At 45.7% G+C, this 10568-nt stretch overlaps 1 protein-coding gene across 1 annotated transcript; it reads right to left on the reverse strand.

Moving 5' to 3' along the window:
• Positions 1 to 3895: 3895 nt before the first annotated feature.
• LOC141141302 (RRP12-like protein) lies at positions 3896 to 8851 on the reverse strand. Its single transcript, XM_073628978.1, has 5 exons — positions 8579 to 8851; positions 7131 to 7214; positions 5240 to 5316; positions 5052 to 5157; positions 3896 to 4045 (listed from the first exon to the last, which is right to left on the reverse strand). Exons 1-5 carry the CDS (start codon positions 8693 to 8695, stop codon positions 3896 to 3898), a joined length of 534 nt encoding a protein of 177 aa, XP_073485079.1. The 5' UTR covers positions 8696 to 8851.
• Between the last annotated feature and the right edge of the window lie 1717 nt (positions 8852 to 10568).

Here is a 10568-nt window from a genome sequence, read left to right on the forward strand (position 1 = left end):
CGAAGGGGCCGTCTTCACCCACGTGGGACGCACAGGCTGTTCCGTGAAGGCTGCCTGTTTAACCGCTTAAGGACCACCCCACGTACATATACTGTGGCAGGGCGGCCTTTTAGCGCAAAATCACGTACCTGTGCGTGATTTTTTTTCCCGGCTGTTTCCGAGTCTGGGGGCGCGCACGCGCGCTGCCGGCGACCTGCTCCCGCTGCGATTGGACACAGCAGGATCAAATCAGCGGGTCCAGCGGACCCGCCAATCGTTCCCGAGGCAGACAGAACGGTGGTCTGCTTATGTAAACAAGGCAGATTGCCGTTCTGTGACAGGCGAAGATAGAGAACTTGTGTCCTCTTACAGTACAAGCACCTCCCCCACACAGTAGGCACTCCCTAGGGACACATTTAAAGTGATTGTAAAGTCTTGTTTATTTTATTTTTATAAATAAACATGTTATACTTACCTCCTCTGTGCAGTTGGCCATTGGCCTCTTCTCCTGGCCCCGCTTTGGTGCTCTTGGCCCCTCCCTCCTGTGGAGTACCCCCACTGTGGGGGCACCCGAGCCGAGTCACAGCTCCCTGTGTCCATTCAGACACGGAGCGCCGACTCGGTCCCACCTCCTCTCTCCCCTGATTGGCTTACTGATTTTGATTGAAAGCCACGGGAGCCAATGGCTCCGCTGTATTTCGGACAATCAGGAGAGTTCCAGACGGGTAAGACACTTGTGGACATAGGAAAGAGAGGGGGCTCAGGAAAGTATTAGGGGGAGGGGGGGGGGGGGGGGCTGCTGCACACAGGTGGTTTGCTATCTTAATGCATAGAATGCACTTTCTGCCTTAACAACCCCTTTAACCCTTTAATCGCTCCTGATGTTAACCTCTTCCCAGCCAGTGTCATTAGTACAGTGACCGTGCATATTTTTTTTTTAGCACTGATCACTGTATTGGTGCCACTGATCTTAAAAAAAAAAAGAGTGTCAGTTAGGTGTCTGTTTTGTCTGCCACAATGTCGCAGTCCCGCTGTAAGATGCTGATATCGCTAGTAAAAAAACAAACAAAAAAACACAATAAAAATTCCATAAAAATATCCCATAGTTTTTAGACGCCATAACTTTTGCGCAAACCAATCAATATACACTTATTGGGATTTTTTTTTTTACCAAAAACATGTAGCAGAATACATATGTGAACGGATCTGAACGCAGTCTGCGCTTGGATCTTTTCATTGGATCCACGATCCGGGATGCACTTGGAGATCAGTGCAGCTGGCCAACAGTTACTGATTTCAGCAGAATGCCTGGAACGCCTGTGCATCCCGTGTGGGTGTAGACGTGTGTAGACGATCCTTCACAGGGGTGTACGGATCGGTATCTCGGTGTGAATTAGACATGTGCAATTTGTTTCGTTCAGAATTTGTTAATTCTGAAATATCCAAATTTTTCTGAATATTTCGGAAAATTTGAAAAAGAATAAAAATCCGAAAATTCAAAAGAAGGAAAATCTGAAAACCCAAAATTCGAAAAATCTGAAATAATTTGGCTGCTAGTGAACGTAACGAATACGAATTTATCCGAAGTTACGAATGCTGTATCTAAAACAAATGGAACGTAATGAAATAATAATAATAATAATAAATATAAATATATATATATATATATATATATATATATATATATATATATATAAAATAAAAACTATTATTATTATTAATTAGTTCAGTTCGATTTGATTAGATATTTATTTGTTATTTCGGATAATTTGTAACTTCGTATAAATCCGTATTTGTTACGTTCACTAAGAGCCAAATTTGAAAGGAGATTCCAATACCTATAATTTAAAAGTTAGTTATTATTAGTTAGTTATTATTTGGATTTTTCGGATTGTCGTTCCTTCAGATTTCCAAATTCCGAATTTTCGAAAAAAATAAAAATACATTTTTTCCCGGCAGTGCACATGTCTAGTGTGAATGAGGCCCAACACCATTTAACTCCTAGGAGCCGGTGCCTACCGGCCCTTTAAGGGGGCTTAGGGGGCAGGGCGGGGTTTATGATAATGTGACTGCCGTGATTGTCCGTCACATGAACAGAAAGCTCCCAATCGGAAAAAGGCGATTGCGCGCGGTTAGCGGGCCCGGGAGCGCACTCTCGGCACAGCTGTATTAGCCCTAACGAAGGCAAATTTTCGGCCACTCAGCGCCAAGGCCCACCCGCCGAGAGGCCGCATATTTGCGTACTGTCGGCTCATAGGCGTTAAAACCATTTCATGCATTTTGAAATGTAAACTGTATGTGAATGAGGTCTTATTGGCTCTAAAAAGGTAACAATTTCTGTAATTACCCCCCACCCCAACCCCCGCCCCCCCCGGATGCTGCAGGAAAAACTGTGGGAACAGAATCTCAATAAACAGATTTTTTGGCATTATTGCTATTTATTCTTCTTCGATGAATTAAATATTAAACACATGTTTTGAAATAATGCAGCAAAATACATCTGAGGGCGAATCATTCCTATATACACCATAACATGTTCAATGGCCTCTATGTACAAAAATAGCGTTTTCTCCTCTATCCCCGCCCACTTTATTCAGATAAAGCACAGATGTGCTGCAGCATGGAGGTGTGTCCTAATGCCAAGTTGGCGCATATATGCGTCTCTTTTTTTGCATGCCCCCAGCATTGTTACTGAGCTGTTACCGACCATTCATGGTCACCTAACCGGCCCCTGATCCCTGTGACAGCCAATCACGGTGATCACACGGTAGAGGAAGCCCAGGTATTGCCCCATAAAGAGATGACGTTGCTCCAGCCTGACGATCATCTTAAAGGGCCGTCAGAAAATTGCTTTATTAAAACAAACATATATTAGTGCCATTCCCATGCTGCTTGTTCATGTCACACGGAGAGAAGATGAAGACGGCCATTCATGTGGCCAACCAACAATACAAGATGGCGGAGGAGCTCCCGGAACATTTGATGAGCAGCGTAGTCAAGGTGAGAACATCCTCCATACATTGTCTTTGACCACCACAGGGGAAAGTCACCGATAGGAGTTCCAAACCATTCCTAAACTATCAGATGTCCCCCCTGTAGTGCTTAAAATTTGTCGTATTCCTCCAGTCCAGAAGGGGGAGACACATGTAGTCCTGGATTTCTATTCACATATCTGACCCAGATGCAACAACTCCCCCCCCCCCCATCCTCCATCCTTCATCGCTTTATCTGGTGCAAATACCCAGAGAGCCGCCTCTGCTGCTGCTGCCTCCTCAGCTCGTGTTTAGTTCTTTGAGCCATCGGTTGGTTCTTCGTTCCGGAGACCGGCGGCTCAACCGGTGCGGTTTCATTGGAGCGGTCAGAATCCTCCTCAGAAGACGTGCTTCCTCTGTGGCCACTTCCATTGATGCTGTAAAGGGATCATAGAAGAAGGAGGAGTTGTACCGGAGATATGAACAGGCAGAAGAGGACAACATAAACCAATCAGTATGAGTTTCCTTAAAGTGATTGTAAAGGTTTTTGTTTTTAATTTTTTTTTATACTTACGTGCTCTGTGTAAAGGTTTTACACAGAGCGGCCCTCGATCCTCCTTTTCTGGGGTCCCCCGGCGGTGCCCTGGGCTCTTCCTCTTCATCGGGTGCCCCCATGGAGAGCCGCTTTCCATGGGGGCACTCGTGCGGGCACGCACCCGAGTCCCGCTGCTGCATCCATTGACACGGACAGCAGGACTCCGCCCCCGGGTCGCTGGATTTGATTGACAGCAGCGGGAGCCAATGGCACCCGAGGCAGCGGCTGGAGCTGCTGGGATCGTCCTTGACACTGGAACGATCGGGCTCAGGTAAGAAAAAGGGGGCAGGGGGTGGGCTGCAGCACAAAAGAGTTTTCACCTAGAATGCAAGTGAAAAACTTCGAAACTTTAAAACTCCTTTAAAGTGATTATAACATTAAAGTGGTTCCAAAATTTGAAAGTGAAGCTCAGTAAGCCATGGTACACCTGCAGAGTGGAGGGATAACTCCATGCAGACAGGTCCTGTTTCCGAAGCAACACTGACAAACATGAAACGATCTGAAAAAAAAAAAAAAATTAAAAAAAGAAGACAATGTAATAATGAGATTGCAGAAAGACATACAAAAGTATATGAAAAAAGACATCGCTATCACCGTTGTACTGCAATCTTTGCTCCCACACTCTAAAAATATGTATGAATCTACTAAACACAATATATGAAAGTGCAAGGTGCTACATGTGCAAAAAAGCAAAAAGTATCAATTAAAGTGATTGTTAGTTAAAAAAAACGAAAAAACAAAAAACAAAAAACTCCTCCTTTACAAACATTTCATACTTGCCTCCACTGTGCAGCTCGTTTTGCACAGAGAGGCCCCGATGACTGCCAGGTGTTTTTTCACCTAAATGCATAGGATTTTTTTATTTTTTTTTACCAAAAATATCGCAATAAGCGTATATTGATTGGTTTGCGCAAAAGTTATAGCGTCTACAAACTATGGGAAAGATTTATGGCATTTATTATTTCATTTTATTTTTTTTTAGTAGAAATATGGCGGTGATCTGCAATTTTTAGCAAGCCTGCGACATTGCGGCGGACAGATCGGACGCTTTTGACACTTTTTTGGGACCATTTACATTTATATAGCGATCAGTGCTATAAAAAATGCACTGATTACGGTGTAAATGTCACTGGCAGGGAAGGGGTTAAATGTGTGTTCCCTCGGTGTGTTCTAACTGTATGGGGATGTGACAAGGAGAGGAGACATATCGTTTTTCCTACTTAGTAGGAACAATATGTCTCCTCTCCTCTGACAGCACAAGGATTTGATTTGTGCGTTTACACACACAAATCCCCATGCTGGCGCTCGTGCACGCGATAGCGCGTGCCGGCGGTGATCGTGCCCGCCGGCCACGCGCATTCGGTCCCCCAGTGGTGCGCGCCCTCTGGTGGCCAAAAAGGGGTAGGACCTACCCATACGGGGTTTCACTCAAGGGAGCCATTCTCTAATATTACAGAAACATGAAAATCTAAAACACAGGATAATACAAAAGGAACACGACTTACCCATCTAAGAGCGGAGGTGCTGCCGCTGGTGGCCTGTGAGGACATAATATCCATGAAGGCCTTAGACGTGTCCGAGAATTTCTTAATCAGCACAGGACCCGGAACCCTAAAACACATCATCAGTTACTGGAAGATGAAAGACCAATAACCCGTAACCACTGGGGGGGGGGGGAGACAGACAGGCTTACCTTTTCAGAACCAGGTTCAGCAGGTAGGCAACGGCAGACAGCGACTCCGCAGACTCAACAGCTTCCAGAGTGGTCATCTATGGGGGAAAAAAAAATATATATAAAAATTTTTGTTTTTATGTTCTGCAGTGTACAGACAAACCATGGAGGGATTTCCGCATTTAATCTCCTTATCAGTTAGTAAAATGAAGAGAAAACCAAATCATAAGCAAAAAAGTGTCACCTGGAAGACGATTTTCAGAGCCAAGCTTAGGAATTGCTTTACTCCCACAGGTTTCAGTTTTATTAAATAGTAATACAGTAGTAAACTCAAAACAAAGTTGTAAAAGTGGAACTTCTGCTTACCTAATTCCATCCCCCTCTCCGGTGCCACATTCCACATTTTCAGGGGGAGGGGGGAGCAGGTACCTTTTTTTTCTTTTTTTTTTTTATTATAGGTACCCTGTCCCCACTCCTGGGTGACCGGCAAGTTACGCCAAGAGCTCGGCCCCCTCCCCCTTCTGCCGGGCCAGTGAGAGAGTGCAGCGAGCATGCGCAGTAGGTGACCCGGCGGTGAAGCCCGAAAGGCTACACTGCCAGGCTCCTTTACCCGCAACGGTGGCGGCAGCACCTGTCCATCGGCTGAGGTGCCGATATCGCTGGACTCCAGGACAGGCAAGTTTTCTAACGTTAAGGCTGCATTCACACCTGAGCGTTTTCAGCTCATAAAACGCCTGAAAAACGCCCAACAACCATTCATTTCAATGGCACCTGTTCACATTTGAGCGTTTTGTCACCTGAAGCAAAACGCCTGAAAAACACCCTAATCTCAAAAAATAACATGAGCTTCTTTGGGACAGATTACAGGTGTTTTTCTGCCTTTTACATTGGTGACCTGAACAAAACCGCGGCAAAAACGAGGCAAAATGTGCGGTAAAAAACGCGCAACTTTGAAACACTCAGGTGTCAATGCAGCCTAAAAATCAGCAGCTACAGTATGTGGTGCTGCTGACTTTAATTTTTATTTATTTATTTATTTTTTTAAAAGGGGCGAGCGGAAGGAATTCCACTTTAAAACAAAAATTAAAAAAAATCTTCTCCCTGCAAGGTAATGTCATAATGTGCTAGTAGGCTTCACCTACTGGCACATTATGAAAACGTTACCTAAGAACGAAGCCCTCCAGTGGCGCGCTGTCAACGCTGACAGGGCTTCCATCTTCACCCGGTCTTCCTTCCGGGTTCACGGGGCTCCGGCTGCTTGAACGGCCAAGCTGCGATGACATCACTCCCTTCCATGCGCGCTGGAGTCTCGGCCACGGCACAGATCTCTGAAGGTAACGGCACGAGTATGCTGCCCCTTCAGTGTGGCGTCACCGGCTGCAGGGACATTGAATATCTCCTGTACGGCGCACATTTAGGAGATGTTCCCCGTAGTTACAAGGACTCTTTATTGTAAGCTTACCTGTAGGTAGAAGTGTCCAATGGGAGTTCACTACCACTTTAAGCCCCCGTTCACATGGGAGCGACTTCGCATTCGATTTGACGGTGGCACCGGTCAAATTGGTGCGACGCCGACTTTGCGGTGCCACACCAATTTGAAACAGTAGTACATGCGTTGCTTTTGCCGATTTTGGGTGTGACTTGAATAGACATTTGTGCATGAACTGGGCCAGCCCCCGTCCATCGCTGTGCTGCTCTTCCAATGTCAGCTCTACAAAGACAACAGAGCTAGCGGTGGCTGAGGGGAAAAAGATTATCCTAAATGCCGCAACTGCGGTGGGTCCGGATGGGACATTGACTTGGTCAGGACCCGGACCGTGGTCCACCATTTAGAGACGCCCGTTTTATTGCATTATAGTGCAGCACATTTGAAAAATGAAGACAATGGCAACCATGCAGAGAAATCACTCACCAGAGCAGCAAAGTATTCCGTTTCTGTCTCCTTCCCTCCCTGAGAGCGGATCACTTCTGTTACTGCAGCCAGAACCGCACAGATCTAAAAAGACATAATCAATTAAGTCTCAGATCTATACTTTGTATTGGTGATAGAAGTCCTATAAACACAAATGAATGCAACAGTTATAACACTACATTGGAGCAAACAATAGATAACGACTTCTCCACTGATCACCAATGTAAGGAACATTCTTCTCACTAATCACCAATGTAAGGAGCATTCTTCTCACTGACCACCAATGTAAGGAACATTCTTCTCACTGATCACCAATGTAAGGAACATTCTTCTCACTGACCACCAATGTAAGGAGCATTCTTCTCACTGACCACCAATGTAAGGAACATTCTTCTCACTGATCACCAATGTAAAGAACATTCTCCCCACTGATCACCAATGTAAGGAACATTCTTCCCACTGACCACCAATGTAAGGAACATTCTTCCCACTGACCACCAATGTAAGGAACATTCTTCCCACTGACCACCAATGTAAGGAACATTCTTCTCACTGATCACCAATGTAAGGAACATTCTTCTCACTGACCACCAATGTAAGGAGCATTCTTCTCACTGACCACCAATGTAAGGAACATTCTTCCCACTGACCACCAATGTAAGGAACATTCTTCTCACTGACCACCAATGTAAGGAACATTCTTCTCACTGATCACCAATGTAAGGAACATTCTTCTCACTGACCACCAATGTAAGGAACATTCTTCTCACTGATCACCAATGTAAGGAACATTCTCCCCACTGATCACCAATGTAAGGAACATTCTTCCCACTGACCACCAATGTAAGGAACATTCTTCCCACTGACCTCCAATGTAAGGAACATTCTTCTCACTGACCACCAATGTAAGGAACATTCTTCCCACTGACCACCAATGTAAGGAACATTCTTCCCACTGACCACCAATGTAAGGAACATTCTTCCCACTGACCACCAATGTAAAGAACATTCTTCCCACTGACCACCAATGTAAGGAACATTCTTCCCACTGATCACCAATGTAAGGAACATTCTTCCCACTGACCACCAATGTAAGGAACATTCTTCCCACTGACCACCAATGTAAGGAACATTCTTCCCACTGATCACCAACATAAGGAACATTCTTGCCACTGAGGCAGACAGCTTGTAGTTCTGAATGAACTATGAGCGCTCTGGTAGTTCACTGAACCTTCCTGCTCAGTAATTACCTCCCCTAGGGGCAGACAGCGGTACTGACAGTCTGCAGGAGCCGGACATTGTACCCGCCATCTACTGATTATAGGTGCAATGCTCTGCAGGCTAAAAAAAATAAATGCATATTTCTGTGTTTGCAAAACAAGGTGCAGTTATTGTTTATTAAATGAAAAGTTATCCTTCAAAGGTCTACAACCCGAGTCGTCACCCACCTCCTTGTGAGCGGCCGAGTTGGACTCCCAGAATCTCTGGACTTTGTTGAAGGTGAGGTTGGTGCAATCGGAGAGGCCGCTGAGGAAGGTGGCCCCGGATCTTTCTGTGACGGCCATTTCCTCCTCCTCCGGCCTCTTCTGTATGGACAGGGAACCCGGCTGCAGGTCATTGTGCAGCTTTACAGCGTCTACCGTCAGATCACTCTTCCCTGGAGAGCAGAAAAATGAACATCAACCAATGACAGGTGAGGACACAGGAATCACAAACCTGGAGATGTTTTCACCGGATTGGAAGGACTTTTGAAGTCACTTGCCAACCGCAAAATATGATATAAAAAAAATAAGAGATGATAGAGATATACACACATTATATTACCAAAAGTATTAGGACGCCTGCCTTTACACACACATGAACTTTTATGACATCCCACTCTTAGTCCGTAGGGTTCAATATTGAGTTGGTCCACCCTTTGCAGCTATAACAGCTTCAACTCTTCTGGGAAGGCTGTCCACAAGGTTTAGGAGTGTGTCTATGGGAATGCAAGACGGCAGGCATTGCTTTATAAAGTTGGTCGCACCACATACTAAGATACTTGACACCCGAGCGCAGGAGAGATTTCTACTGTTTATGGGAATGTTTGACCGTTCTTCCAGTAGCGCATTTGTGAGGTCAGGCACTTATGTTGGACGAGAAGGCCTGGCTCTCGGTCTCTGCTCTAATTCATCCCAAAGGTGTTCTATCGGGTTGAGGTCAGGACTCTGTGCAGGTCAGTGAAGTACCTCCACCCCAAACTCACTCATCCATGTCTTTATGGACCTTGCTTTGTGCACTGGTCCAAATCATTTGGTGGAGGGGGGATTATGGTGGGGGGGTTGTTTTTCAGGGGTTGGGTTTGGCCCCTTAGTTCCAGTGAAGGGAACTCTTAAAGGGTCAGCACCCCAAGACATTTTGGACAATTTCATGCTCCCAACTTTGTGGGAACAGTTTGGGGACGGCCCCTTCCTGCTCCAACATGACTGCACACCACAAAGTTGGGAACATGAAAATGTCTTGGTATGCCGACACCTTAAGAGTTCGATCAGTCCTGATGTACTTAAGGCCGATCTCTTTTGTTGAGACTCAAAAACGCCAGGAAAGTACAAATACCCCCCCAAAAGACTCCTTTTAAAAGTAGTTGAAAGTAGACAGTCCAAGGTGTTTAGAAAGAAGCATTGCTGGGTTTTTTTTTGTATTTCTGAACCACATCCCGCGCGCCAAATGACGGTATGGCTCTTGTCCTGGGTGGACATCTTATTACGGCCTCCCAGAGCGACCGCGCATCATGGTGATCGGTGGTGCGGTGTGTCAGTCAGACACACCGCTCTCGGTAAAGAGCCTCTGGGGGAGCCTCTTTATCACGTGATCACCTGTGTCCAATCACGGCTGATCACGATGTAAACAGGAAGAGCCGATCGGCTGCTCTCCTTAAAGGGGGGGTCTGTGCTGATTGTTTATCAGCGCAGCCCCCCCTCGGATGCCCACCCAGGATGCCGCCAGGACCACCAGGGATTGGCACCACCCTGGACCACCAGGGAAATGCTAATCAGTGCCCAAGCAGCTGCCAATCAGTGCCCATCCCCAATGCCTGCCAGTGCCATCGGTGATGCCTACCCATGAGTGCCCATCAGTGCCACCTATGAGTGCCCATCAGTGCCACCTATGAGTGCCCATCAGTGCCACCCATGAGTGCCACCCATGAGTGCCCATCAGTGCCACCCATGAGTTGCCATCAGTGCCGCCTTATCAGTGCCCACCAGTGAAGGAGAAAGCTAACTTATTTACAAAATTTTATAACAGAAACAAAAGAAAAACTTTTTTTTTTTTTTTCAAAATTTTAGTTTTTTTTTTTTTTTTTTTTTATTTGTTTAGCAACAAATAAAAAAAAACGCAGTGTTGATCAAATACCACCAAAAGAAAGCTCTATTTGTGGGAACAAAATTATAAAAATTC

This window comes from Aquarana catesbeiana, linkage group LG04 (assembly GCF_042186555.1).
Source record: "Aquarana catesbeiana isolate 2022-GZ linkage group LG04, ASM4218655v1, whole genome shotgun sequence".
Taxonomy (NCBI): domain Eukaryota; kingdom Metazoa; phylum Chordata; class Amphibia; order Anura; family Ranidae; genus Aquarana; species Aquarana catesbeiana.